Here is a 26,848-nt window from a genome sequence, read left to right on the forward strand (position 1 = left end):
GGGATGCAGTACGAGACTTTCTACATGAAATATATTTTCTGCCTGACCTTCCTGAACTAAAAGAAGTTCAGGTTGTCCTTCAGGAATACAGAAAGGTACAACTTCTTTTATTTATTTAGTTGGCTTTAATGCATCAAATGAATTCACAATGACTGAGGGAAATATGTAAAGTTTATTGTTAAGTGAAAATAGTATTTACCTAACTCCACCACAAAATGGGTTTTGTATATTGCAGGCATAGTTTGAAGCAGTTTCTGATTCTTGTTTAGGAATGAATTACAAAAGTAATCAACATTCGTGTTTCTGTAGCATCTCCTCCATCCTGGCTTTTCATCTCTTTTGTGAGAGATTTTAAGATTAGAAGTTAGCAGTCTTAGCTATAGCAATAATTGTGTTACAGGAGAAGCTCCTTTCCATTTGATCCATTTTCCATATTCTCTTTACAGAGAGCAAGGGTTGCCTCTTTTTAGGAGTACTCTATGGTCTGTTTCTTTTGCTTGTCCTCAGAATGGTTAGGTAATAGATGGGAAGTAGCAATTCTTTTGTGGGAATGAGGCAACAAAAGTAGAAATTAATTTGCTTTTATATAGGCTTGAAGCAAAGCATTTTCTTCTGATTTTATAATTTTTGTTTACACCATCATTATATTTGCCCAAAAGCAAAATATAGCACCTTTCGTGGAAAACATTTTAAAAAATAGATAAGAAGACAATGGTATATGGATATAGGTGAGAATGTAGGCAAAAAGATAGTTGTTTTCATGTGTTCTTACTTGTGGTCTTAGAGACGCTGTTCAATCATATTCTTGTTATACTTAGCTTCTTTTATCATGTGTTGTTCAGGAATCCTCCAAAAGCACCGATTTGCAGACAGCCCTGCAGCTGTCGATGAAAGCTATTCAGCATGAGAATGTGGATGTTCGGATTCATGCCCTCACCAGCCTGAAGGAAACATTGTATAGAAACCAGGTATAGAAAACCTCCTTCAGCAGAACTAAAAATAAATCAAGTTAGCATCTGGACCAACAGTCTAAAACTCCTTATTGTTACTGGGTGTTCACTTGAACTGGGTTATTCTCCTGAGTTTATTAAGTTGTTTCTTCATATAATGGGGAAAATGGGTTCTTTTTCATGATACCTCCATGTAGGTGGATTTTCAAATCCTTCAAATCTTTGTGATGCTGCTTCAGCAAGGCTAGTGTACTTTTTTTTTCTTTTTTTTTCAACTCTGAGGAAAGATGTGTATAAGAAGTCCATTTCAGCAATCTGTTATGTGGGCTGATTCTCCGTTTAGACCTGTATGGCTTTTGCATCAGGAGCCTAATACATAAAAGCAAGCAAGTTTGTGTGTGAGTGTGTAATATCTGAAAGAATTAAGATGTATTTGACCACCTCACACCTTCATTTTTTTCCTTTCTTCTTTGTCTTCCACCCTAGAATATTGGAATCCATTGATCATATTCAAATAAATGTTATAGCCATGTACAGATTGAAGATACTGCTTTACAAATCTGTGTGGTTATTAGCCCAGAGGATGTATGTGACCCATTAGAAAAAGTAATAAATCTGTGCCCTGAAGATTGTGGGACACTCTTTAGCCAGAAATTAAAAAAAAAAAAAATCTAGCTAAAAGAACAGACAATCATTGTGTATACTCCTGGCCAACCAGTAATTCTTGCAGCTCAGGTCAGCAAAATCCTGCCATGTCTTGCTTAGTTAGAAGTCTAGCAAAATAATTGAAGCAAATCAAAATTAATTAGTTCCACAGCTTGTGGAACTATTTGCTCTGATGTGTTGGCTCTGATTTCAGTTTTCATTAAGCATAAAAATGACAAACATCTTTATGTTTTTCTGTATTTGGACTAAATGTGAAACTAAGAAAAGCTGGGCCAAAACAAAAAAGAAAGGCACCCAATTAAAATGATGGGCATTGATTAAAGGACTTGAAACCCTGGGCTTTGTAGGACTTGTGAGTGGAGAAATGGCCAAGAAATGGCAAATATTAAGAATGCAAATGGCAGCAAACCCAGAAAGTATGACAACAGCTGCATGAAAGAAATTGGGAGGAAGTATTGGAACACATAAGAAAAGGGATAAATAAGTGAAAAAGAAAATGCAGAAAAGAAGAGAGGTTCTTGGTAAGACAAAGAAAGAAAATGAAATTAGTAGAGAGGTGTATGATAATGAAATACAATATTGGCCATGGTAGCATTATTAACTGAGGCCCAAATCCCTCATTCATTTGTTTAGTCTTTCCTAGAGTAAGAAGCAGATTACTTAGCAATTAGCAATTGGACTATAGTTACAATAAGGCAGTATTTTAATCACTAACCTGAAGTCATGGCTAAATGAAATTGGAAGTGAGTTACAGACTGAAAATTTCCAAGATTATTTACCGTCAACATGGTTGTAGAATAACTTGTCTTTATTATCCAACTTCCTAGGAAAAATTGATCAAGTATGTAACAGACAGTGAAACTGTGGAGCCAGTCATCTCCCAGCTGGTGACTGTGCTTCTCATCGGCTGCCAGGATGCAAATTCTCAAGCTCGACTGCTCTGTGGAGAGTGTTTAGGTGAACTGGGAGCCATAGACCCTGGCAGGCTCGATTTTTCAACAAGTGAAACTCAAGGAAAACATTTTACATTTGTGGTAAGAATAGTTGCAATAGTGTTTTGTTTAGCATTAGGGGTCTTCTAGAAGTCCTTGGGGGTAGGAAACCTCGTATCTCTAAACCTGTTGAAAATCTGTACTTGCTGTCTCACCTAAAACAGTTTAGAGTCAATCTTCCAAGTGATTAAAGATGCAGCTATTACTCTGTTTTAATAAAACTGGCATTCTGTTTGTGATTGAGGCTGGAGTGGAAGATCCAAATTTTGCCTATGGATTATTAATGGAATTGACCAGAGCATTCCTTGCTTATGCTGATAATGTTCGTGCTCAGGATTCTGCAGCGTATGCAATTCAGGTAAGATGTGTGGTTAGATCCTACGTTTATTTTGCAAATTATTTTCTGTAACACTGAACTTAAAATTATGCAATATAAACGTTAATTTTGAAGTACATATTTTAAGTATTTGAAACTTCATCCTATACAGCTTTAAATCAGAAGGTGCACTTAAAATTCTGGGGAGTTGTAAAATAAAGATAAATTAATTTGCTTTTGTGTCACAATATTTTAGGAGACATCTGAGAGACATAACCTCTCTCATTATTTATCATAGAATCATTCATGTTGGAAAAGACCTCTAAGATCACATACCTGGGGTTTTGTACTGTGGTCATAAAAATTCTCAGTGCTAACTTGGTGATGTAAACCCTGCCTTTTCAGGAGTTACTGTCCATCTATGACTGTAGAGAGACAAACACTGAGTGCCCTGGCTCCAGGCTTTGGAGGAGGTTTCCTGAGCATGTGCAGGAGATCTTGGAACCTCACTTAAACACACGGTATGTGACAACTTAAGCTATGTCTTCTCATAACAAATCTAAATGTATTTTTCTCCAGGCTATTACAAAACCATATGAAGTTAATAACTGTCACTCTTCTAGGAAGAGTGATGTATATAGACAAAATTGAAATAAAGTCTTTCTACAAAAAGCTGAATTAGCACTTACTTGAATTTAATTGTCTCTAAATCAAATAAGCAAAACTCAGAGCTCATACTTTGCCCGGTGCTGCTTGTTTGTCCTTAGAGCATTGGGTTATACAATGTTTTGAAGCTTTTGTTTGTTTTCTTTCCTCTGTACTCAAATCTATTAATATCCTGTTACTGCTACCTTTTATAGAAGTAGGAGGAGCTCATTTAGTTTTAATTTGACTTTTTCTTCACATTATTTTTATGTTTTATTCAACAAAATGAAACTTCAAATTATGTTTGTGCCTTAACTTGAAATAATCAATGTTTCCTTTCTATTTCCTCATTAAGACAGTCATGCTCACCTGTGATAAGCTTTACCTTTTTAGAAAACAGATTTTTTGGCCTTTCTTGGCTTTCATGTATGTTCTGGGTTTTTTCTTTCAAGATTGTAGTACTCAAATATTTATCAAACTGCATTTCTTAAAGTTGATACGAATAGCACTTTGAAATATACTTACATACAACCTAACATTATGAGAATTTTTATTTCATATTTCATTTTAAGAAGCTCTGGAATAAAAGATGTTGACTACTGAAAGTGTGTTTTTTAATTCTATTTTTAAAGATTCAGAAGATGGAACTTAATATTGTTCCAATGAGAGAATTTCATAGCTAACAATGTGCTATTGTTTATTATGTTAAATATAAACTTACTTTATTAAATGGATATTTTAAACTACAGGTACAAGAGTTATCAGAAGGCTGTAAATTGGTCTAAAGTGAAGAAGCCAATTTACTTAAGTAAATTAGGTGTTAATTTTGCAGAATGGTCAGCAACTTGGGCAGGTTACCTTATAACAAAGGTAAGAGAATAAATCTGCTTTCTTTAATGCTCTGTGCAACACAGTTCTTGAGCTGCATTTTGGTTTCTGCAGGTCAGGGGTGGATGGCAGAATATGTCTGTTGGCTACAGGCTCTTAAAGAACTTCCCTGCTTCTTCAGCAGGCTACTGAAGCTCTCCCTTCCCTAGCACTGGTTCTTGACAAGGCTTCACAGGCAGTGTCAAAGCTAAAAGTCAAGGAAACTTGCCTTTGTCCAAAGATTCTTGTAAAAGTGAAGGCACTGACAAATGCTTGATAAAAATATCTGAAATGCTTCTGGATTTACCTTCTCAGTTTTGGAAAGACTTCCCTGTAGCTCCACAGTCCCAGCACATAAAAAGCACTTGTCTCTTCTTTTTCTTTCCCTTTCCAATATCTGACCCACTGAAAATTTCACTTCCAAATCAACCACTGTAAGAAGTTAATTGAATTAAAATAGCTCAATAAGTAAATTGTCCTCTTTCAGACAAAGAAGAATTGAATGTCTTCATAACTTCCTACTTTCTGCAGGCTTTTAAGGGCAGAAGAGAAGCTGAGTGTAGTGGTAAACTCTCAGCCTTAAGGTTTTTGTAAAGACAGTACAAGTTCACATTGGTCTAAAACACATGGAAAAGTGGAAATTCAAGCACTGCTTACCTGTCTTTTTGTGCTATCAGCAGTTGCTACATGTAATAGCAGCTGCCATCTGGCAGCACTGTCCCAGGTTTAAGTCTGATGAACTTTCTGTAGGAGACAGGTATCTTAAAATTATTTAGTGGACTAGAATTTGTGTTTGTCAACAAAAGGAAATTATTAATTATTAATGTATTTGCACTTTTGTAATTATGTTTTTCCTGGAAATACTATTTTTCTATAGGTACGACATGATCTTGCCAGAAAAGTTTTTGATTGCTGCAGTATTATGATGAAAAATGACTATAAAGTGACGATTTATCTGCTTCCACACATCCTTGTCTATGTTTTGTTGGGATGCAGTCAAGAGGATCAACAAGAGGTGAGACGTGTAAGATGAAAATGTTTTTCATAGTAATGGCCAGGAGATGTTCTCTCTAAGAGCTGCTCAGCTCTGCAGAATTACTGTAGGCCTACATGTATAAATTGTTTAGGTGTTAAACTCCTTTTTGTATATTAATAATTAAATTTTCTGGACAGGGTTTTTAATATATTCACACGAGTTTGTGTTGGAGCTGCTTTTCTGTGGATTTCCATCTATTTCCTCAGTTGGGCCCAGGATGAGAGATTATGTAGTTAATTATGACTCCAGTAACATCAACAGCTGGAGTGGTACAAAGAGGAAGCATGCAACACAAATAGCCAGGAAATTGAACTTATACAATTCCAGGAATTTAGACCCATAATTTTTTCCTCTCCTTTGCATACAATTACAGTTTAAGTGGATAAACTGTTTACCTACCAAATTCATGTGGAGCAGGATTCATAGATGTGTTGTAGCAAAGCAGGGGTGGGAGAGAAGAATCATCCTGCTTCCCTTCAGTTTGAGCTGTCAGGGCATGTGCTCATGTATGTACAGAGACATGCAAGTTTGCAAGAACTCTTTTGTAAACATGTACTGCGTGAAACAAAGAAATTAGAAGATACTGAAAAATATAACTTACAATCCAATAATTTGAAATTTCACAGCTAAAGTATCTGTGTTTAAACATTGTGTGTGTGTAGAGGTATGTGATTATTTTTCTTCTGTGAACAAATACCTTCACAATAAGCATTGGTTATGTATGTTAACTCATATTCTGTGGACTAAAACAAATAGGTATTTTGTCATGGCATTTACTTAAATATAAGCAAAAAAAAAGTAGGTGTGTGATTTAGTAACCAATAGATAACTTTGCTCTTATGAAACCTTGAAGTATTGTATCTGTGGAAGAGGTGCTATAGCATTTGTTGTGTCTTGAAACCTAAAGGCCTTCTTCCCTGTATGGAATCTCCAAGCTGCTACTTGGTTTGCCATTTCTTTCTCTGGAGATTGTGGGACAACAAGATCATGAAAATAAGCCCCACATTATTAAAATATACATTTAAAATATCTAGTATTTTAGTTTGACTTTTGTGTTAATTGCTGTTTCCTACTATTTTGCTGCTGGTATGACAGTTGTATACCTTGCTTTGTAGGTTTACATGGAGATTATGGCTGTTCTGAAACACGATGACCAATCCACCAGGAGACTCGAAGACAGTGCATCTGATCTAAGTCAGCTCAGCACACAGACAGTGTTCTCCATGCTTGATCATCTCACTCAGTGGGCTAGACATAAGTTTCAAGTTCTCATTGCTGAGAAAAATACTGGCAAGTCTAGCAAAGACAGAAGTGATCTAAAAAGTGAGTGATGCTTATTTCATTAAAAATGGCATTTACATTTTTCAAGAAGTATTTTATTTGCATTTGCAGCTTCACATTATGACCATTTACAAATGCTGTATTAGTATAATATGTAATCTGTTTTATAATTTCTTAATATATTAATTTCCCCCCCTCCCACCCCAAATGCATTGTTCTGAATGCCTGTTGCAAGAAATGCAGATTTAAAATTTAAACAATGAAATGTTAATTTCTAGTTTTCTAAAAATTCAGTTTAACTGAATACAATATTATATATGCAATATTCTGTGCTGTCTTGCAAGATGTAGAAAGTTCACCAGAATTGTTTTAAATAAATTATTGTTGAGAGAAAAGAAAACCATGTTCTTAAATAAGTACAGTTATCTCAGTAAATAGTTAAATTAGTTAATTGAATTTTGATGCATAGGATAATTCTTATAAATGAAACCTCAGTTGACAGACTTTTCAATATGTCTTTATTTCAATAGCATCAAGTGAGGACTATGGAGAATATCAAAATGTGACACGTTTTCTAGACCTCATTCCTCAGGACACACTGGCTGTTGCCTCCTTTCGCTCCAAGGCTTACACAAGGGCTGTGATGCACTTTGAATCATTTATCACAGAGAAGAAACAAAACATTCAGGAACATCTTGGATTTCTTCAGGTTCTGAAGTTCTTTTTGGTTTTTATTTTAAAATGAAAATGTCTGTGATGAATAAATCTTGGTCAAATTCTTCTTTGTGATGGGAAGAAGAAAATACTTGAGCACTTGCTGTTGGATACAAGTGTTCAGTCATTTGTGTTTCAGCAATATTTAGTAATTTCTCTTGCTTGGCATACTTTTTATATGAAAAGGAATTAGTAGCTTTCTAGTGTATAATAAAAGATTGTAAAATCCTGAGAATAATTAAATGTGGATTTGTCAGTAGTATAGCATTTACTGCTTTAAAGTTGGTTCTGTGCCTTTTGTCAGAAAACAGCCAACTATAATAACAAATAAAAAAGCTGAAGCACATTGGAAGAAATTCCAAGTGGCTTATTCTAAAGTAGAAAAAGAGCCAATACTGAAGGTGTTGTAAATTATATAAATTAGTTTAAAGAAGTATTTTAACCTGTGGGATCATCCTGTTTGTGGTCCCCTATGGTTTATATTCCTCAGTGACATTTCAGATTTGAAAAACTTAGATGTTGCTTTTTCACCTAAAGTAATCTGCATCTTTACACTATCTTGTAATAATAGGATATTTATTTTGTTCTTTATATAGATGGTTTCAGATAACTTCATGTGTTTCTCTATCTGTAGTATGAGATCATAAGTATTATTGATGCTAAGCAAAAGGGCTCAACTTTGCAGGGAGTCTGGCAAAACTGACGTCTTCCATCAAAGTTTATCGCCACCAAGTCCTACCAGAGTAGTGTGTGCTCCATGTTCAAGAAATTGTGTGATTTTGCACATTATCTCTGAAATAAATTCCTGTGGTTTTTAATGTCCATGTCCAATTCTGTTGGAATACAGAAGTTGTATGCTGCCATGCACGAGCCAGATGGAGTGGCCGGGGTGAGCGCCATTCGGAAAGCAGAGCCGTCTCTCAAAGAGCAAATCCTTGAACATGAAAGTATTGGCTTGTTAAGAGATGCAACAGCCTGCTATGATAGAGCTATCCAGCTGGAACCTGATCAGGTAAAGAAAAAGCAATTTTTTTTCTTTTTTAAAAAATATTTTTAATCTTACTAGCTCACAGAAGACTAAGGCAAACAAAAAACTAGAGAATATATAAGTAAAATAGGAATCTAAGTGTTTGTCATGGCAGTTGCTAAATAATTGTTGCTGTTGAAAGTATCTTATGAACTGAAACAAATCTCTTACTGGATTTTTTGAATGTTTATGTAGCTTATGGTGCAATTAGTCATACATTTTCATATTCTAAAAAGCACCCAAATGGGCATATTCCTCCTTCAGGCTGCCATGAATTTCATTAATGTGTATGTGTGGGGTTTTCATTTGTTGTTTTGGTTTTTTTTTTCCTATTTCTAGATTATTCACTATCATGGTGTAGTGAAGTCCATGCTAGGCCTTGGTCAGTTATCTACTGTAATTACCCAGGTCAATGGTGTGCTTGCAAACAGGTACTGTAAGCAGTTTATTTGAATAATATGAAGCTCTGGTATAAATCTCTGTCTCAGTAGCCATTTCTGCTTATTATCAAACATTTGAGGCTTATTAGCTGTAACTAAATTAGCAGTGTGACACTAGAAAACTTTGAATGCTTTATCTATGAATTATTTATTTCAAGAAGTCCAGAAATTCTCATAGCTCTTGTCTGCACTGTGTGCAGTGTTGGTATGTGCTTTAATTTCTTAGATCAAATCTTTTAATTGTTTCCCTTGTTACTGATTCCATTGGTATTCTGTAGTCTAATAGAATAAATGGATTGAAAGATATTAGGTTTTGATGTGTTCCAGAAGTTAAATACACTCTTTGGAGATTGCATTTGTGGGATCAAGTTGTACAGCTCTTACTTGTTATCAGTGCATGTCCTTCAGTTTTACTGACTTTCATTAGAAGAAAGCTGATCTTGCTTCTTTCCAAGTAAGGGAAGTTTTATATAGAGAATATTTGCTAATATAATGTAGGATTAACATACTAAGAGGAGACAGCACAGAGTTTTATTGAGGTTTTTTTCTTCTAATAGGTCTGAATGGATTTCTGAACTGAATACTTACAGAGTGGAAGCAGCCTGGAAACTGTCACAATGGGATTTACTGGAAAATTATTTGGCTTCAGGTAAGCTGTCATTATGTAAAACTGTAAATACTTCATTGCATTCCTGAACAATTGTATGTTTTAGTTTAATCACCTTGAATCAAGGGGCAACTATTGTCATTTATCTTGGATTTTGCTGGTAGGAAGGTTGGTTATGACTGTCTTCTGGATTTTGTAACTGTATTTGATTGTAACCTATATAGTCTTTGAGTAGAATTTTCAAGCACATATATCTTTTGGGTCTATTTGGCTGGGTGGATTGTGGAGTTGAATTACACAGTGTTGTTACTAACATTCAATTAATTAGTTCTGAGAAAAAGGTTTTTTTTCCAGTAGTAGTAAGTAGTATGTATGTTAAGACAAATTAGCATGTTCAGGTTAAGCTGCTTAAAGAAGCAGTCTTCTTTTTTTCCTCAAAGATGTGAAGTCCACTACTTGGAGTGTCAGACTGGGACATTTGTTACTAGCAGCCAAGAAGAAAAATGAAGCAGCTTTTTACGAGACACTCAAGGTTGTTCGAGCAGAGCAGATTGTGCCTCTTTCAGCAGCAAGCTTTGAAAGAGGATCCTATCAGCGAGGATATGAACACATTATCAGGTTTCTCACTTTCATATCACTGTTTTCAAATTCAGAAGTCACATAACCAAGCGTGCAACAGCAAGAATTTTGCATTTCAACCGTGAATGGTACTGATGTGCATTTTTTGTCACCTTTTTTTTGTATTCATCCAATTGAAAACCTTTGATTAATTGGGAATTTATATTTATCCCCCATGAAAAACATTCACAATAAAACAATGGAGTATAGTCTTTCAAAATCAGCTAGCAAGTTAATGTAAACATCAGGTAATAAAAATTAGCAATTTAATTCCATGCTTGAAGTAGTACAAATAGGCCAGTAGCTCCATTAACTTAAGAGCATTGCTTTTGGTCTGTATGGAAGCTGGAAAGCCTTTTTCTTATCAAAATAGAGCAGTAAGAATTGAAACTCCATCCCTTTCAGTAGTTTTGTTGTTTTTTTTTTAATAAACTTTTTAGTTGACTGTAGTAAACTAAAAAGTGAGCAGCCCTTTTTAAATAAAAGGACCTAATACTTTCTCTGCACTGTGAATGCGTCCTTATGGCAAGGTATTTTCTGAAGCCAGTTGAAGTGTGTGTTTTATTTACTTCTTAATTCTATTTTCTGTTAGTAATTTCTGCAGTGTTGTTTAGGAAATGAAGTTTGTTTCAAAGTAGTTTGCTTTAGCCTTTGGTCCAGGCTACTTGGAAGCCTTCTAAGAGTCCCTTTTTCTCTGTCAGATGTACTCACTGCATTTGGGTGCTGCCAGTGAGAACTGGGGCATTTACAACCACTCAGCTTTCACAGTGACAGATAATAACAGTAATGGTATTTTAAAATAAGTAGAATAACTTTAAGTAAAAGTATATTGCTTTTTAAATGGGATTTATTGAAAATATCAGACTTCTGGAAGAATTATTGCTGAAAGTAATGGTTAGAAACAATATCTCTAAAAATTGATTTCCTCTCCAAGTAATCTACATTGCCTCTGTGTTCAGCAGCTTGGCAAAGGAATATTGAGGAAATAACTATTCAGTTTGGAAGTCCTTAATATTGTGTGCTTGGTTTTGCTGCAATTTTGGTTTCAGAAGAAATCCTACCAGATGACATTATTTTACAGAGCCAGCTTTTAGAAAGAAAATGGCAAAGACTTTGTAAAATTTGCATGTATCTCAAACTGTAATAAATTTTCAACAATTTTTTGCCTTTATTTTGCTGACACAGGTTGCATATGCTGTGTGAGTTGGAGCATAGTCTTGGACCAATGTTTCAGCAACCAGATGGTGACCACAGTAGAGATTCCCTGAATTGGTGTGCCCGTATTGAAATGACCCAAAACTCTTACAGAGCAAAAGAACCCATTTTAGCTCTGAGAAGGGCTTTGATTAGTCTCAGTAAAACGTAAGGACATGACTGTTTCTTGTCTATGTTGTATTCTCAGTAATACTCTGGGTTTCCATATATGTGTTAGAAGAGACAAGATAAAACTCTGGAAATCTGTTATAGTCAAAAGTAGTCCTCCAATATTATGTACCTCTGAAATAGGGAGGAAAAGTGGTGTCTGTAGGAATAAGAAGCAAGAAGTAGGAAAAAAGTGTATTTGTTTCTAGATCTAAATGGAAAAAAAGGTGAAACAATTGTATTAAAATAGTTCTAACTTATTGGTATGTTGTATGTAACTTACTGAGAAACACAACTTGTATTTCTACACATTGTGATATTTACTTCAGATTTTAAAGTAGCATTCATAATAGAATGTTTCCTTTTCTGCATAACTGTCTCTATAGCCAGGATTACAGTGAGCTTGTGGGTCAGTGTTGGCTCCAGAGTGCCAGAGTTGCAAGGAAAGCTGGTCATCACCAGACTGCCTATAATGCTCTTCTGAATGCTGGGGAATCGACACTCTCAGAACTTTATGTAGAAAGAGCAAAGTGGCTCTGGTCCAAGGTAATGAAACAAAAAATGGAATTTAATTTCTTACATGCGAGAAAATAGTATTTTTGTTTCCTTCAAGAAAAGAATGGCACACCATCAGCATATGTAAAACAAGATATGTCAGTTGGGACTATCAACACACTGGTTGCAGCTGGTCCTCCAGCTGCCCTGCTCTGTAATCCATTGACTTTTCTGGTAGCTTTACATAAAACTGGTGGATTACCTGTCTCTGTCAAAGCAGCCCAGGCAAATAATTTAAATTATCTTAATAGTAAACCTCTCCCTAATTTGTTTCCTTGTAACTAATGGCAGTAGGCAGCAAACATGAGAGCAATTATTGTGGTGCACCTAAAGGCACAACAATGCTGAGATAATAAGGAAATACAAAAAGCATTTCAAGTCAATAATATTCATTTACCACAGCCAGAATGGCCTAGAACACACTTGGGGACATAGCTTTGCCTTAATAACAACTGTAAGGGGGAAGTTTTGCATCTCTCTTATTTAAGGTACATAAAATGTTTTCTGTCTTTCCCTTAGGGTGAAGTTCATGAAGCACTAATTGTTCTCCAGAAGGGAGTTGAGTTATGTTTCCCTGAAAATAAAGCACCCTGCAATAGCAAAAATCAGCTCATCCATGGTCGGGCAATGCTGCTAGTGGGCAGATTTATGGAAGAAACTGCTAACTTTGAAAGCAATGCAGTGATGAAAAAGTATAAGGTAACTTGGAATACTGCTGTTAACAAGGCAGGAGCTTAGAATCATAATGTATTTCTTAAGTAAGCTGTCCTTGTGCTCCTGATGATGTCAACCAAGTATAAATGGTATTAAATGGTGTATCAATGTGTAGGAGGAAAGCAGTTCTTGTAAAGATTTAATTGTCTTAACTAGGTTTAATGGAACACATCAGTACAGAGAAGTCTACAGTTCCCATCACTGACAGATACAAATACTTAAATTCTTTTAAAATAAACAAGTTACAGAAGCATGGCTTTTTTCTCATGCTTGCACAGATTAGAATTCCTCACTTAAATGCGGACTGCTCCAAATACACAGAGCTGACTTGGTGATACCTTGCACTACTCTTCAGTGTTACTTCTCTCTCTGGTAGTGACTTGTAACTGTGCTTTAAATATGCTTCCAGTCTCTGAAGAACTAGGAAAAGGAACAACTGGTATGTTCTTCTTGAACAACACTGTACTGCATGCTTCATCATGTGATGCCTGCAAAATACTTTTGGCATTGATTAACATTGCCTGCTAAACGAGTAGATGCAGATGTTTATGCTACCTTAAAACCAGCATGTCTCCTGTCCAAGTTTCGGCATTTGATACTGTTAATAGTTACTGCTGTCTTACTAAATAACATACTTCTGTAATAGTCACTTAGAGAAAAATGTAAATGTATCAAATCAAGATTGAAATAAGGGAAACAAATGACATTTCAATGGATACTATGAAAACACAAACACTCAGTACTCTCTAAGTATTGGCACAGGAAAGAAGCCAGCGTTATTAGAGAAGGGATGTGCCTCACACCAAGTTATTTCTATTCTAATATAGGTCACAATTTTTTGTTTTTCTTTTGAACATCATGATTTAGAAGGAAAACAGAAATGTGAAAAATGTGAAATCAGAGATTCATTTACGTCAGGAAGATCATTGAGTCCAACTGTTAACATCCTGCTGTTTCACTTTTCAAAAAGCTCAAAGAAACTCAATACTGAGTTTATTAGGATCAGGAACGTGATTTTGATGAAAATACCACCTTTCCTAGTTCAGGAAACCTACATCATCCTGTCTTGAATTATCGTGCTCTCTCCAAAGCAAGAAAGTATTTTAAAAACAGACTTCTAGTTTGTAGAGGCAATTATCTTGAGGAAAAATCAGAATTTTTGGAGTTGCAGAGTTAACAATTAAAACTTTTTTTACACATACTTTGCACAGCATAACTAATACAAGATTGTTGTTTCTTGAGAATAATTTATTTTTAAGTTAGCATCCTCTCAAAAGTAATTATCTGATTTTGATTTTGTTGCAGGATGTTACAGTTTTCTTGCCAGAATGGGAAGATGGACATTTTTATCTTGCAAAATACTATGATAAATTAATGCCGATGGTAACTGACAACAAGATGGAAAAACAAGGAGATCTGATTAGATACATAGTTCATCACTTTGGGAGGTTAGAGGGGAACTTTGCTTGTTCTCTATAAAAAGATGATTATTATACTGGGAAAAACCATTTTCATAGAAATATATTGTCTTTCACCAATTCAGACTGACACAAATTTTTATGTAGTATTGTAAAACAAAATACTGCATGCTTCCTTTTTGTTTTCATACCTAATGAATTTTACTTTTAATTAAGCAATTGTCTGTCATTTGTCAGACAGTTAGCTATTTCAACTGTAGTTTTGAGTAATAAAAACAAACCTTTTGTATATTTATGGTTGTTGCAGATGCATTAAAATGCTGACATACATTTCTGAAGTTAGAATGGAATATTAAACAATTAAGGATGTGTTACTTCTAATATATGTCATTAACATACTTTGATTTAAACATGTAATCACAGGTCACTACAGTATGGAAACCAATTCATCTATCAGTCAATGCCAAGAATGCTGTCTTTGTGGCTGGACTTTGGAGCAAAAGCATATGAGTGTGATAAAGGTAGAACATTTTTTCCCAGTACATAGTTCTCATGTCATTCTTTTGAAGAGATAATTGAAAGAGCAGTGAAGTATATTTACACTTCTTTGTTTAGACTTATTGCCTGAGGTTATATGGAAACAAGGAAGTACTACTATTCTTGTAAAATACAGAATGTTAGTATGCAGGAGAGTGTTAATTATTTTAATTAAATCCTCCAGAACTTTTTAAAAAGTATATAATGAGATAACATTGTTCCTTGGGTAACTGAAAACAATAAATAGATATAGGGAAAATCCTAGCATGCCACTGGTCACCTCTTTTAAGTTGCCTCAAGAGTGATTAGTAGCTTAGTATACACTTGCTACAGTAAAGTGTTAGGCTTTGGGGCTTTCTTTCAATTTGTTTTGGTTCCAGTCTTTGAAGGAATTTTATTGAAATTTTTCCCCCTCATTTTTTTAAAATGAAGGGGAAAAAATCTTGTAGGGAGGCAGCATGAAGGCATGTGAAACTAACACCACGGGAACATTTAGTGTGGGAGATTTTGGTACAAATGAAAAGTGCAAACATTGCTTGCAGGTCTGGAGTGAAGCAGACAGTTATGGCTCCTTGATCTTGTCTTCATTCTACACACTTAGGCCAGCTGTGTTTGGCTGCAGGCACATCAGATCCTGCTCTCTGAGGTGCTGATGTGAGACTCATGCTGGGTCCTCAGGGGCAGGGGTGGAGATAGATAGGAGCAGATGTGCTAATTTCATCCCATGTAAAGACTTTCTTCACTGCTCTTCACTAGAGAACATTGGAATCCTTTTATCAGGCAAATGCATGGAGTATTTTAGTTTGTTCTATGCCATTGTATAATTTTGGAGATGTAATTTTAAGAGTGTAAAGAGAGCTTTTAATTTCCTGTTATTCTGCTTAGTTAAATAGCATATGTATTCAGTCACTGAATGCTGTTTGAAAAGAACTTTACAGTAGGGGCTATTTTGTTGCCTTCAATTTTTTTTTGGCTCATGAAAGTTGCCAACAAAATGTTATTCTGTAGCCTTGATTTAAATTATTTTCCATTTCCAGTGAGAAAACCAGGAACATAGTCTTTTCCTTCTGTTTTTCAGCCGGTCGTTCAGAACGTGTTCAAATGAAAAATGATCTGGCTAAAATAAACAAGGTGATTACAGAGCACACGAATCACCTGGCACCTTACCAGTTCCTGACAGCCTTTTCTCAGCTCATCTCCCGAATCTGCCACTCTCATGATGAAGTCTTTGCAGTTCTGATGGCAATTGTTGCTAAAGTGTTTTTAGCATATCCTCAGCAAGCAATGTGGATGATGACTGCTGTGTCCAAGGTACCTTGATATGTATAGCTACACTTTTATTAAGTTTACAAAACTGCTTTTCTCAGAAATGTAAATATAACCTGTTTTACTCTTAAGCTGATAAGAAGGAATTGAGAGTTTCATTTGTTGTGATACAGTGTTGTGGGAGAGGATATCAATGCCATCACTGCAAAATATTTTAATGCAGTCTTAATTCAGGCATTCCAGCTTAAATGTTCCAAACTGGAATGCTAATATACAGCCATACTTGAATGATGTATTAGGAAAGGAAATCTGACAAACAAATAGCTGATGAATTATGTAGTTATGGGCAACAGACTTTGTTGTGGTTAGTAATTGTGTAATAGTACTTTCAGTTTTATAATCAGTCAACTTAGTAGATAGATGTACTACTAATTACTTGGTAGTAAGGTCATTCCAAAGCTGGCTGAGAAGCATGGTGCATGCTATTTCTTTGGGCTGGTGAAATAACATTCAGGATACATTGACATATTCCTGAATATTGGCCTTTGTGTTGTGGGACTCCCAAGAGTGGTTTCAGAAGTAATAATTCCCACACACCCCCACCAATGGTACCATTTCAGCTTTTCAATTAAAGCACATCCTTCTCTACATATTAAATATGATAAGCAATAAGTAGAGCAAACAATATTAATTAGTGGGGGGTTTCTTCAATTAATTGTTTAGTAAACTTTAACTTTCCTCTTTTTTCAGTCCTCTTACCCTATGCGTGTCAATAGATGTAAGGAAATTCTAAACAGAGCTATTCACATGAAGGAATCTTTAGGAAAATTTATTGGAGATGCTACACGCCTTACAGACAAGCTGTTGGAACTCTGCAACAAACCGGTACTTACAAAAAGAAAAAAATTAATGCATGGCATAGGATTATTTGCAGGTCATGCAAAAGCTGCTTCTGATTGCTTTCATTAGCCAATTAATAATATTACTGCAGTTTAGCAGAAACTACACTACATTGTAAAAGATTTAAAATAGCTCTAAATCAAGCACTGTAAAATATTTCAGTACATAATGGCTTGTTTCGCAGTGCATGGGCTTCACATTGTTTTGTACTTTCACATATAATTCATGGCCATTAATTTTCAGAGTTTTACTGTAAAAATAGGGAGGCTGTGCTCTTACAAACAAATTAACTTGATAATAAAGGTAAAACTAATTGAATTATTTCATTATTCTGTATTTATATTCAAAGTAAAAAATAAGTCTGCCATAATAGCCAGATATATTTACTTCTTGATTATTTAATTTTAAATGTAGCTTACTGGGTATTTTATTGCAATAATCATTTATTATTCTATTTATTAGTTAATCTGAAATAGCAGTATTAAGTGGTTAACTTTAAATGTTATTGTTAACTTTGATCAACATTCTTTTTCAAGGTTGATGGAAACAGTTCAACATTAAGCATGAATATTCATTTCAGAACACTGAAAAGATTAGTAGAAGAGCATACATTCAGTGAAATCCTCATTCCCTTACAATCTGTAATGATACCAACTCTTCCTTCAATTCCTGGTACGCATGCTAACCATGACCCTTTTCCTGGATGCTGGGCCTACATTGCAGGCTTTGATGATGCGGTAAGGCTCTAGTTGGCGCCTGGTTTTTCACTTTTTTTCACTTCATGTTAAACATATGTAGCTGCAAATACAACTTAGTTCCCTAGAAATGGGAAGAGTGAGTAGGAAATTCCATAATTACTTTTGTGGAAACTGAGTGGCTTCTATCACAGCAGCCTGAGGCAGGTGTGGGCTCTTGGCATCTAGATAAAGCTTTGGTCTGAGGTTAATGTGCTGTAGCACCATGGAAGTGCTAACATGATTGGTTGGAGTGGTTTATTACAATTACACACTTCATTTTGAGTAATCTGATACAGATGTTAGTAAAGAACTTAATTTTTCTTTAGGTGGAAATTCTTGCTTCACTTCAAAAGCCAAAAAAGATCACCTTGAAAGGTTCAGATGGAAAATCTTACATTATGATGTGCAAGCCAAAAGATGATCTAAGAAAAGACTGTCGGCTCATGGAATTCAACTCTCTTATTAATAAGGTTTGATGAATGAGATAATCAGATGCATTATACTTATTGACCAGGACACAATACTGTCTAACAAAAACAGCCAGTTTAGCTTGAGATAAAGCTCACTGGAAGAGAAGTAAACTGGTACAAAATACCTTATTTAAGCGAAAACCAGTAGCAATTGAAAATGTGTAACTTCTTACAGACTTGTGAAAAGAGTAATAAATTATAATATTCTGCCAAAACAACTGCTTATTCCAGAAAAAAAAAAATACAGGATCAGTTATTTACAGTAAATAAATACCTGTAAACTTTCTGCTGCCGTGCTTAATATTACTTATGTAGTAATTTCTAATATATTTTATGAAAAATAAGTAATCTTTTCATATTAAAGTGTTGCTGTACCTCTTATTTTAGTTCCGTTTTTCTTCTCAGCAGTGTCCTGAGAAGGTGCCATGTTTTCTGTGAGGTTAAAGCAAATGAAACACTTAAAGATTTATTTAAAATACTGCTTTTAAGGGATTTAAGCCATGTACAAGTTATGCTGTTTGACTACTTTATCGCAAAATCTTCTTTTTTTAATTTACTTTAGAGAACAGATGCACATTTTGCTTGCGTTTCAACTGCTGTAGTCTGTGAAGCTTAGAATTGTAAATTCTAGATTGTGTGATTGAAAAGTAGTTATAGATAGAATATGAATGCTATAGATCCATTTTGATCCTATCTGTGTTATCTGTGAATCTCATTTTTCTTATGTGAATAGTGCTTAAGAAAAGATGCAGAGTCCCGTAGGCGAGAGCTCCATATTCGCACCTACGCAGTGATTCCATTAAATGATGAATGTGGCATAATTGAGTGGGTGAATAATACTGCTGGTCTAAGAAATATCCTGATTAAACTTTATAAGGAGAAAGGTAAAGAAATATATTAGACTATAGTAAAAGTTTTTAGATATTTTTAAAGGGCTTGTATTTTAATAAGGAAATTAAACAAATGGCAAGAATCAGGCTAAGTTCTAGGAAGATGTAGTCACTTGTATTTTTAACTATCTGCAATATATTATTATTCATATGAGTGGCAGACTTTTGCTCTTAAATGGAAGAGAGTTGGTGCTTGGAATGAACTGATCAGTTCCTTACAAGCACTGATACCATAGGCATCTTAATACTTCCTTAGAGGGATGTAAATCATTTCAACATCAGTGCCAGCAGCATGGGATGTGTGTGCAGCACTGATTAATCAAAAAGACTGTGAACTTTTTCTTTATATTTGATTGTTACTTTTCATTTCTGTTACATTTATGTAAGATACTTAATATACAATTTAATCAAGGATGAGAGTACAGCAGCTTTCCAGAGGAAAAAAACAGATTTCTTTTGAATTTCTGGTTAACAAAGCAGCTTTCTGGTCAGTGTAATAAAAGTTTGGGGAAAAACTTTCCATGATCCATAGATTATTTTTCATTTGTTCATTTATTTCAACTTCATGGAGACATTTATTTTCTCTAAATTCCCATATTGTAATTGTACATATAAGGCTGTATATTTGGGGTTTTCTTTTGCCTAACTGAGGAAATCTGTTGCAGGTATCTATATGACTGGAAAAGAACTGCGACAGCACATGCTTCCCAAGTCAGCACCTTTGCCTGAAAAACTGAAAATGTTCAAAGAGGTCCTTCTGCCTCGTCATCCTCCTGTCTTTCATGAGTGGTTTCTTAGAACATTTCCTGACCCTACTTCATGGTGAGTGGCTGGGACTGTACCAGCTCAAGCACATCTATTCCATGTATTTCCCTAAGAATTAATGGCACTACTGAATAAAGGCAGTTAAGGCAGGGCAGTGACTCAGCCATGCCTGGTGTGTTTCCACAGGTACAACAGCAGGTCAGCCTACTGCCGCTCAGTTGCTGTCATGTCCATGGTGGGCTACATCCTGGGGCTGGGAGATCGTCATGGGGAGAACATCTTGTTTGATTCTTTCACTGGGGAATGTGTGCATGTGGATTTCAACTGCCTTTTCAATAAGGTGAGAAATGCCATTTGCTGAACTTGCTCTTTATTTTATATGCATGTAAGTTATAAACTTCTACTGTCTTGGGGTTTTTTCCATGTTTTTTACTTAACATATCCGTTGTGTTCTTTCTCTCATTTTATCTCTTATTTATATCCAACAAAAGCCTGGGATATATGAAGAGGATGTTATGGTTCTGTATGCTGCATTTAATGAAAACCAATTTCTTGATTTAGCCAGTATCAGGTGACCTGATGTAGATACACTGAAATAGCCCAAATTTTAGATGGTTTATATTTTGTGACTCTTCTCTCTGCACTATCAGCCTCCAAACAAAACTAATTGCTATATTCAGAATTCTGCTGCTGTGGAGAGTTTCTTGTTCTTTCTCACACAAATTCAGCACAAAATTTCCAGTGGTTCTGTAAAAATAAACGGCAGAAATCATGGCCAGATTGGGCTTTGGAGTTTTGGTGTTTCAGTTGAAAGATGCTTTTCATTTGAAAGATGGTGTGGGACATGTGGCCTTTTAATTCAGATAAGTGAGCTAGAACTATTGTTAGTTTTTTCCTCCTGGGTTCTTTTCAGTAAGTCTAAATTGTCCTATATAAGCCTTAGCTTAAAAACTTTTTTTTTAAATTAATTTGTATATTAGAAAAGTTAGCATTTTGCGATGAGACTACAGAGCATAAATATAGATGTCAGAACAAAATTTTATACCTTGTATTAGTGTGTTAAAACAGGGAAAAAGAGGTTATTTGGACAATCTTGTCTTTTACTCACTGTAATTTCCCCTTATCTGAGTAGGACTGTGATCTGAAAAAACATCTCTTGACAGTTAGGAAACTGCCACTGACAAAGATGGGGAAAAAAACCTACAACCATTGTAAATGTTACTCTTTAATAATGCTTAAAACACTTAAGGCATACCCTTTTTTATCACCATAAAGGGAGAAACGTTTGAAGTTCCGGAAATAGTTCCTTTCCGTCTCACTCACAACATGGTTAATGGGATGGGTCCAATGGGAACAGAAGGGCTCTTCCGAAGAGCCTGTGAAGTCACCATGAGGCTTATGCGTGATCAAAGGGAGCCCCTGATGAGGTATGGCAACTGCTTTTGCTACAAGTTCCTAAAAGCTGTCTGTAGTCTAAACATGTGAAACAGTGACTGCTGGGGAATATGCCAGTTCCAGCATATGCCTATCCTGCAGCTCAGTCTCACCATGACATGGAGCTAAATATAAAGCAGTATAAATATTCAGCACTAACTACAGACTCCTGTCAATGTTTGTGTTTTGAAAATTAAATGTATTTTATGTACCATATCCTTTTCTTAATTTTTAATTTATTTAGTGTCTTAAAGACTTTTCTCCATGATCCTCTTGTGGAATGGAGTAAGCCTGTTAAAGGGAATACAAGAGCCCAGGTGAATGAAACTGGAGAAGTTGTCAATGAAAAGGTGAGTTTAAAACAAACACAACCTAAGGTATTCAAATATCAAATGTCCATTATTGTTGCGAATTACGTATTTTCTAACTGAAACTTCGTCGGGTTTTTTTTTTTTTCATTTAATTTAAAAATTTCTCTGGTTGTTCCTTGTCACCTCTCTGTTCATAATTTTTATCTATAAAGAGATTTTTTTTACTGATAAAAAGTATAATTTGCCTACTAAATAACCAAACAGCCTGTAGTTCCCTTGTTAGTGTTACAAAATCAAGCACAACATCAGCAGAAGCAATGGATCTTGTTACCCCTTACTCTGACAGTTGCACAGTCCTCCAGATTTACAGTGATTTACATCTTGAGGCCTTTCTATGTGTATTTTTGTGCTTTTCCTGAATGTGTGTTTATTATTAAATAAATACGTGCCTTGGTATATATAAAGCATTACTTGATTAAAATTGGGATTTTGTACTGTTTCTTTATTAGCTGCTGATGAAGACTGTATTATTCATCCAAACTGTAGGTTAATATTTATTGTCTTCTGTCTCTGCAAAATTTCTGATTTGTCCCTTTCTATTTTTTTTAAGGACTGTTTAATGAAAATAAATGTGTAATAGCAGATAATACTTAGGGAGCCCTGGCAAGCACAATAACTAAGTTGAGGAAAAGCTACAGTACTGGAACTGCATTACAAAAAAGACTTTAACTGGGCTATTTCAGCACAGAAAATCTCTTGGCCTTTAAACAGTTACTAACCAGGCTGTGTCTACATAATTTTCTTTTAGTTACAAGACCACCCACATAGTTGTATATGTTAACTGCTTTTTCTGGAGAGGTGCCAATGTTATGCTTGAGCTTTAAAAGAAAATGTGTGAGTATAATTGGTATGAACTAGCAACTCTAGTGGGCCTTGGAACAGCTCATTTTGAGATGCTCAGCACAACCTCTTTAATTTGACTTCTTCATTTTCAGTTGCATATAATTTTGGCGTAAAATTTCCAGATGAAAATTTTATCTAGACTTTCAAGAACAAGGCTAGGAAAGTGTTGTGTTTATTTGAAAGTAATTGTATGAAATAAAGCTTTCAGACAGTTCTCAAATATGTTTGTATAGCTTTTTCGGTCTTCTCTGGTAACTTTTAACTATAAAAATGTAAGGCAAAAGTTATAGCTTGACTAGTAATATATCCATTCTAGAGAATGGTTATTAAAAGTGAGTAGCTTTTGTTTTCAATGTGGCTGATACAGACATCTGGATTTTGTATTAAATTATAATATGATTTCAAACACATCCTAACAAATACTGATTATATTTGTAGAAGTGGAAGTTCATTAATAGTACCAATATTTTTTTTTCTTCTTTTCAGGCCAAAACCCATGTCCTTGATATAGAACAACGTCTGCAAGGTGTTATTAAGACTAGAAACAGAATCAAAGGGTTACCTCTGTCTATTGAAGGGCATGTTCATTACCTCATTCAAGAAGCAAGTGATGACAACCTGCTCTGCCAGATGTATATGGGCTGGGCTCCATATATGTGAAATTTGTTCCCATTGGAATGATACCATCCACAAGTGCTGTAGCTATAATGTTGTTGGGAAGGTATGAATCAGTGGTGCCTGGTTACTTCTGTTGATTCCTGGCTGTAAGCAGAAGAAGTCTTACAGTCATCCAAAATCTGTGTAAAATGTACAGTGCCCTTGCAAGGATGCTATGAATGCAGAAATTTAAGATGTTAGGACTTATTTGTACACATGTAAAAGGCAGTCCATAATAACTGCTTAAAAAATAGACTATGCAAGTCTCTGCAAATGTCTTACACTGACTATTTGAAATATTTTCATAATGTTGAAAGATGCACTCTATAAAATACTGTATATTTTTGTAAACATTTTTCTCATTCAGTTTAGGTTAGAAAATATGACAATAAAGTTAAATACTGCTATGAGGTAAAGTGGTTATTTCAATTTTTTATACTCGTATTCAGAAGGGCTTTCTAAAAATGGTTAGTATTTCTTTACAGCAGTAGACTTTCCTTCAACTTTCTTCCATGTGTCCTGTGTTTCTAGGAAAGCTTTTGAACTCTTAAATCTTAGTATGGGTAAACTGGTAAAGTGGTAACATGTTCTTAACCTGTTTCCTTAGCCCTTGACTGCAGTGCTAAGAAACCCTCCTGAAGGACACAGCACGAAGCTGGCAGTTGGAGGACCCTGGCAGCATGGCTGTAACACCAGTGCAGTAGGCAGGGGATTGTAGGTGTGACGGTAACATCCATGCAGGCTCCTGAGAGCCCTGCGCAGCCCCTCTTCTCTCTCTCCCTTGGAAAAAGCATGGCTCTAGGGAGTGTTTTTCAGACTCCATTTCAGAAAAAGTGTTTTTAACACACACAAGAGTAAACTGGATAAATACGGTAGAAAGGCAAATACTAACGTACAGTAATGTTTGCTTTCTAGGCCTCCAAATTGTAGGGAAATGGGGGAGGAATAGGGAAAAATTATACCCTTTTAACCTACAGTAGCCTATCATTATAATTTTTGCACAGTTTTTTGTCTCTCTTCTATTCTGAGAGACAAACAATGCTCTTCGGTTTTGACCATAGGATCACACTCTGGTGTGAGATTCGAGTTTTAGTTCTGTTCAGCTGAAGTCCAGAGGTTTGGGAGAGTAAAATAATGGACTTGCAACTGCTTCTAGCGCGTTTGTTTCGCTGTCGATCTAGTGAGCAATCCCGAAGTGTTGTCACTGTCCCATAAGCGTGACGAGTTTCCCTAGTAAAATCTTTGGAACGTACCACGGTCTTGCCCGGTGTGGCGTGTGAGTGCTGACGCTGTTGTTTTTCCCAGGCGCTATCAGTTTATCAGAGCGCAGAGAGCCGCCCGGGGAGCTGTTGCACAGGGCGTTGGCATCGCGCGGGGAGCAGCTGTGCCGCCCGGGGGTGGGAACGGGCAGGGGCGGTGGGAGCTCCGGGCTGGGGCTGGGCAGGGGGAGGGAGGGAGGGAGGGAGAGGATCCCGCGTGTTCGCCGCGCTGCCAGGCCCTACGTGCCGCGGGCGGCGGTGAGGCGGCCGAGGGGCGGGAGCCGGTCCGGGCCCGCCCCGCTCCTGCCCCGGCGCCAGCTCCGCCCCGGCCGGGCCCGCCCCGCTCCGCTCCGGCGCCGCTCTGTGCCCGCTCGCTCTCGGTGGTGCGGGCGCTCGGCCGCTGTCAGCGCGGCGCGCCGGAAGGAGGGCGGAGCGCGGCCCGCGCTGTTTGGTTCCGGCGGGGCTCTGAGGGCGGCGGGGAGCTGTGGCCATGGGGGTCCCCAAGTTCTACCGGTGGATCTCGGAGCGGTACCCCTGCCTCAGCCAGGTGCTGAAGGAGCATCAGGTGAGCCGGGGGCGGAGCGCCGCTGCCTGACAGGGGCCCGCGCCGGGGGGGTCCTGCCCGGCCCCTCGCCGGGACCAGGGAGGGGGGCGAACGCGCGGGCCTCGGCCCCGGCCCGCCGTGAGGGACTGAGCCCCAGCCCGGGCCGGGCGGCTGCGGCTCGGCGGGACCCGCCGCTCGGAGCGGCCGAAAGCGGCGGGATGGCGCTGGACGATCGCTGGGGAGCGGGCGAGGCGTTCGGTAGCCCCTGACAGCCCCGCGGTCCGGGCCGAGCCCCCCGCTGGCGGACAGCAGTGCCCGGAGCCCGCAGCTGAGGGCCGGCGATGTTTTCAGCAGTCCGGAACCGAGAATGCGCTGTTTCCCGAGGGAATGGGCAGCCCCTGGGGGCTCCTGCCCGTGGCGGTGCCCTGCTGCCCCGCCGGGCTCGCTGCCCTCGCTCTGGTTCCCGTGGGCAGCTCCGCGGAGCCTCAGCCGCGGGAGCCCAAGGTCGGAGTTACTCGTTGTTGGGCTCAGAAAAGTTCCAGCTGCTGCCGGCCGGTAATTGCGAGGGACAGGTTTTACAGCTCTGTTGCGTTTCCTTGTTGTCGCCTGCGTCGGACAGTTTGTGTTAGCAGCTAAGCCGGGAAGTGTGTTAAAGCCTGGAAAAGGAAAGCCGTAAATGATGCTTTTACCAGTCGGACAAAGACGTATTTTTAGAGGTGTCACGTTTAGTACCTGTTAGATACAAGCTCTTAACTTTTAATTATCATTTTCAGCTGGTGTCATAGATGTAGTTTTATAGTCTGAATAAGGATGTTCTGCGATGGGTGGTAATTGAGGGCATGTTTGAATATTAATACGTTTTCCCTGTGTTGACCTGTGATTTTTAAAGATTAAAGAGCTGTTGTGTCAATGTAACTAAGATGCCCTGCTCAAGTGATTCCCAGCCTGGATGTTTGGCCTTTCCTGCTAGTTTTAAAGCAGTTTTCAAAGCTTAAGTCTTTGCTTATGATTTGTTGGGTTTCACTGAAATGTCTCATGCTTTCTGTGTAGGAAGGCGGCAGCAGTGTATGCTGTCTTTTCTGCTGTTTTCCTGGAAGCCTGGGCTGGTCACAAATCTTTAAACTCGTGCTGGGGAGCTGTGGCAAGCTGAGGAGGCAGCAGTGTCTGCTCTTACCAGGGGGATGGCAGCAGGGGGTAGTTCTCTTGATGCCTTCTGAAAGAGGCACTTAGAGCTCTTAAGATAAACAGTAAGCGCAACCCTTCCAGATGACTTGAATATACACACTGACACATATTGACATCTAGATTAGATGCTAAGGGGAAACCACCCCAAAATTAAAAGGCCTCTCTATGTAAAACAGCATTATTGTTAAATCATGTTATAGCCGTGTTTCTTGAAGAAAACATAGGACCTTTTATGTATATTGCTTCCATATAGAAGCTTTGGATTTTGTTTCTTTAGAGTGCTGCCTGTATGATGTCCTGCTCTGTTATCTGAAAGCACTAAGAGCAGTTTGATTACTGAATTTAACCATACTAAAGATCATGATGTGCAACAGAAGACTAGTTACAGCAGTTGAATTGGGATAATTTCTGATTCTGCCTCTAATTTCTTCTCTTCACCATTTCCTCTTTCTGAAACAGTAATGTTTCTCGTGCCTCTGGAGGATAAATACAAGCCCAGCAACATGCCTTTCAAATTTAGGTAAAGATATGTCAGCGGCAGTGCTACAGAAAATTGTAACAAGTTGGCAATGCCTTTTTCCAGTTGCAGTGATAGGAAGATTTTTATGAACAGTCATATTGGGAGATTAAAGAGTAGAGTTTGTTTATTGTAAATTGCTCTTGTGGTGCGTTTTGCTAATACAAAGGTAGTACTGGCCCCTTTGCATCATACATTTAACAGTGTTTGTTCTCTGTATGTTACTTGTGTACATTTGGGAAGGCTGCTTTTTTTTCCTTTAAAA

General features: G+C 37.2%; 2 protein-coding genes across 11 annotated transcripts in view; both read left to right on the forward strand.

Moving 5' to 3' along the window:
* ATR (ATR checkpoint kinase) overlaps positions 1 to 23,494 on the forward strand; it is a 76,526-nt gene extending 53,032 nt beyond the window's left edge. For 2 of the 3 annotated variants that reach the window (XM_085069513.1, XM_085069512.1), the window contains 28 exons: positions 2 to 95; positions 843 to 968; positions 2,444 to 2,650; positions 2,853 to 2,966; positions 3,330 to 3,445; positions 4,319 to 4,439; positions 5,314 to 5,451; positions 6,588 to 6,795; positions 7,284 to 7,462; positions 8,315 to 8,479; positions 8,834 to 8,925; positions 9,492 to 9,583; positions 9,982 to 10,159; positions 11,345 to 11,521; positions 11,908 to 12,067; positions 12,596 to 12,775; positions 14,096 to 14,238; positions 14,632 to 14,729; positions 15,824 to 16,056; positions 16,762 to 16,896; positions 17,448 to 17,648; positions 17,975 to 18,118; positions 18,852 to 19,002; positions 19,674 to 19,830; positions 19,960 to 20,113; positions 21,049 to 21,200; positions 21,452 to 21,557; positions 22,908 to 23,494. In XM_085069513.1, coding sequence (XP_084925639.1) covers positions 2 to 95; positions 843 to 968; positions 2,444 to 2,650; positions 2,853 to 2,966; positions 3,330 to 3,445; positions 4,319 to 4,439; positions 5,314 to 5,451; positions 6,588 to 6,795; positions 7,284 to 7,462; positions 8,315 to 8,479; positions 8,834 to 8,925; positions 9,492 to 9,583; positions 9,982 to 10,159; positions 11,345 to 11,521; positions 11,908 to 12,067; positions 12,596 to 12,775; positions 14,096 to 14,238; positions 14,632 to 14,729; positions 15,824 to 16,056; positions 16,762 to 16,896; positions 17,448 to 17,648; positions 17,975 to 18,118; positions 18,852 to 19,002; positions 19,674 to 19,830; positions 19,960 to 20,113; positions 21,049 to 21,200; positions 21,452 to 21,557; positions 22,908 to 23,081 — 4,195 coding nt within the window. In that variant the 3' untranslated portion in view covers positions 23,082 to 23,494. Of the gene's footprint in view, position 1; positions 96 to 842; positions 969 to 2,443; positions 2,651 to 2,852; positions 2,967 to 3,329; positions 3,446 to 4,318; positions 4,440 to 5,313; positions 5,452 to 6,587; positions 6,796 to 7,283; positions 7,463 to 8,314; positions 8,480 to 8,833; positions 8,926 to 9,491; positions 9,584 to 9,981; positions 10,160 to 11,344; positions 11,522 to 11,907; positions 12,068 to 12,595; positions 12,776 to 14,095; positions 14,239 to 14,631; positions 14,730 to 15,823; positions 16,057 to 16,761; positions 16,897 to 17,447; positions 17,649 to 17,974; positions 18,119 to 18,851; positions 19,003 to 19,673; positions 19,831 to 19,959; positions 20,114 to 21,048; positions 21,201 to 21,451; positions 21,558 to 22,907 lie in introns of those variants that run through there. The other variant, XM_085069514.1, reaches the window with a different exon arrangement.
* A 1,086-nt stretch (positions 23,495 to 24,580) lies between these two features.
* The window catches only part of XRN1 (5'-3' exoribonuclease 1), a 38,792-nt gene continuing 36,524 nt past the window's right edge, over positions 24,581 to 26,848 (forward strand). For 4 of the 8 annotated variants that reach the window (XR_014854053.1, XR_014854054.1, XR_014854055.1 and 1 more), the window contains exon 1: positions 24,581 to 24,902. Coding sequence is in view for 4 of the 8 variants with exons in the window: in XM_085069527.1 (XP_084925653.1) it covers positions 24,828 to 24,902 (75 nt within the window). In the remaining 4 variants the exon portion in view is untranslated. The remainder of the gene's footprint in view (positions 24,903 to 26,848) is intronic. The other 4 variants (XM_085069527.1, XM_085069529.1, XM_085069528.1 and 1 more) reach the window with 2 other exon arrangements.

Source organism: Lichenostomus cassidix, chromosome 9 (assembly GCF_008360975.1).
Source record: "Lichenostomus cassidix isolate B80296 chromosome 9, HeHo_3.0, whole genome shotgun sequence".
Classification (NCBI taxonomy): Eukaryota; Metazoa; Chordata; class Aves; order Passeriformes; family Meliphagidae; genus Lichenostomus; species Lichenostomus cassidix.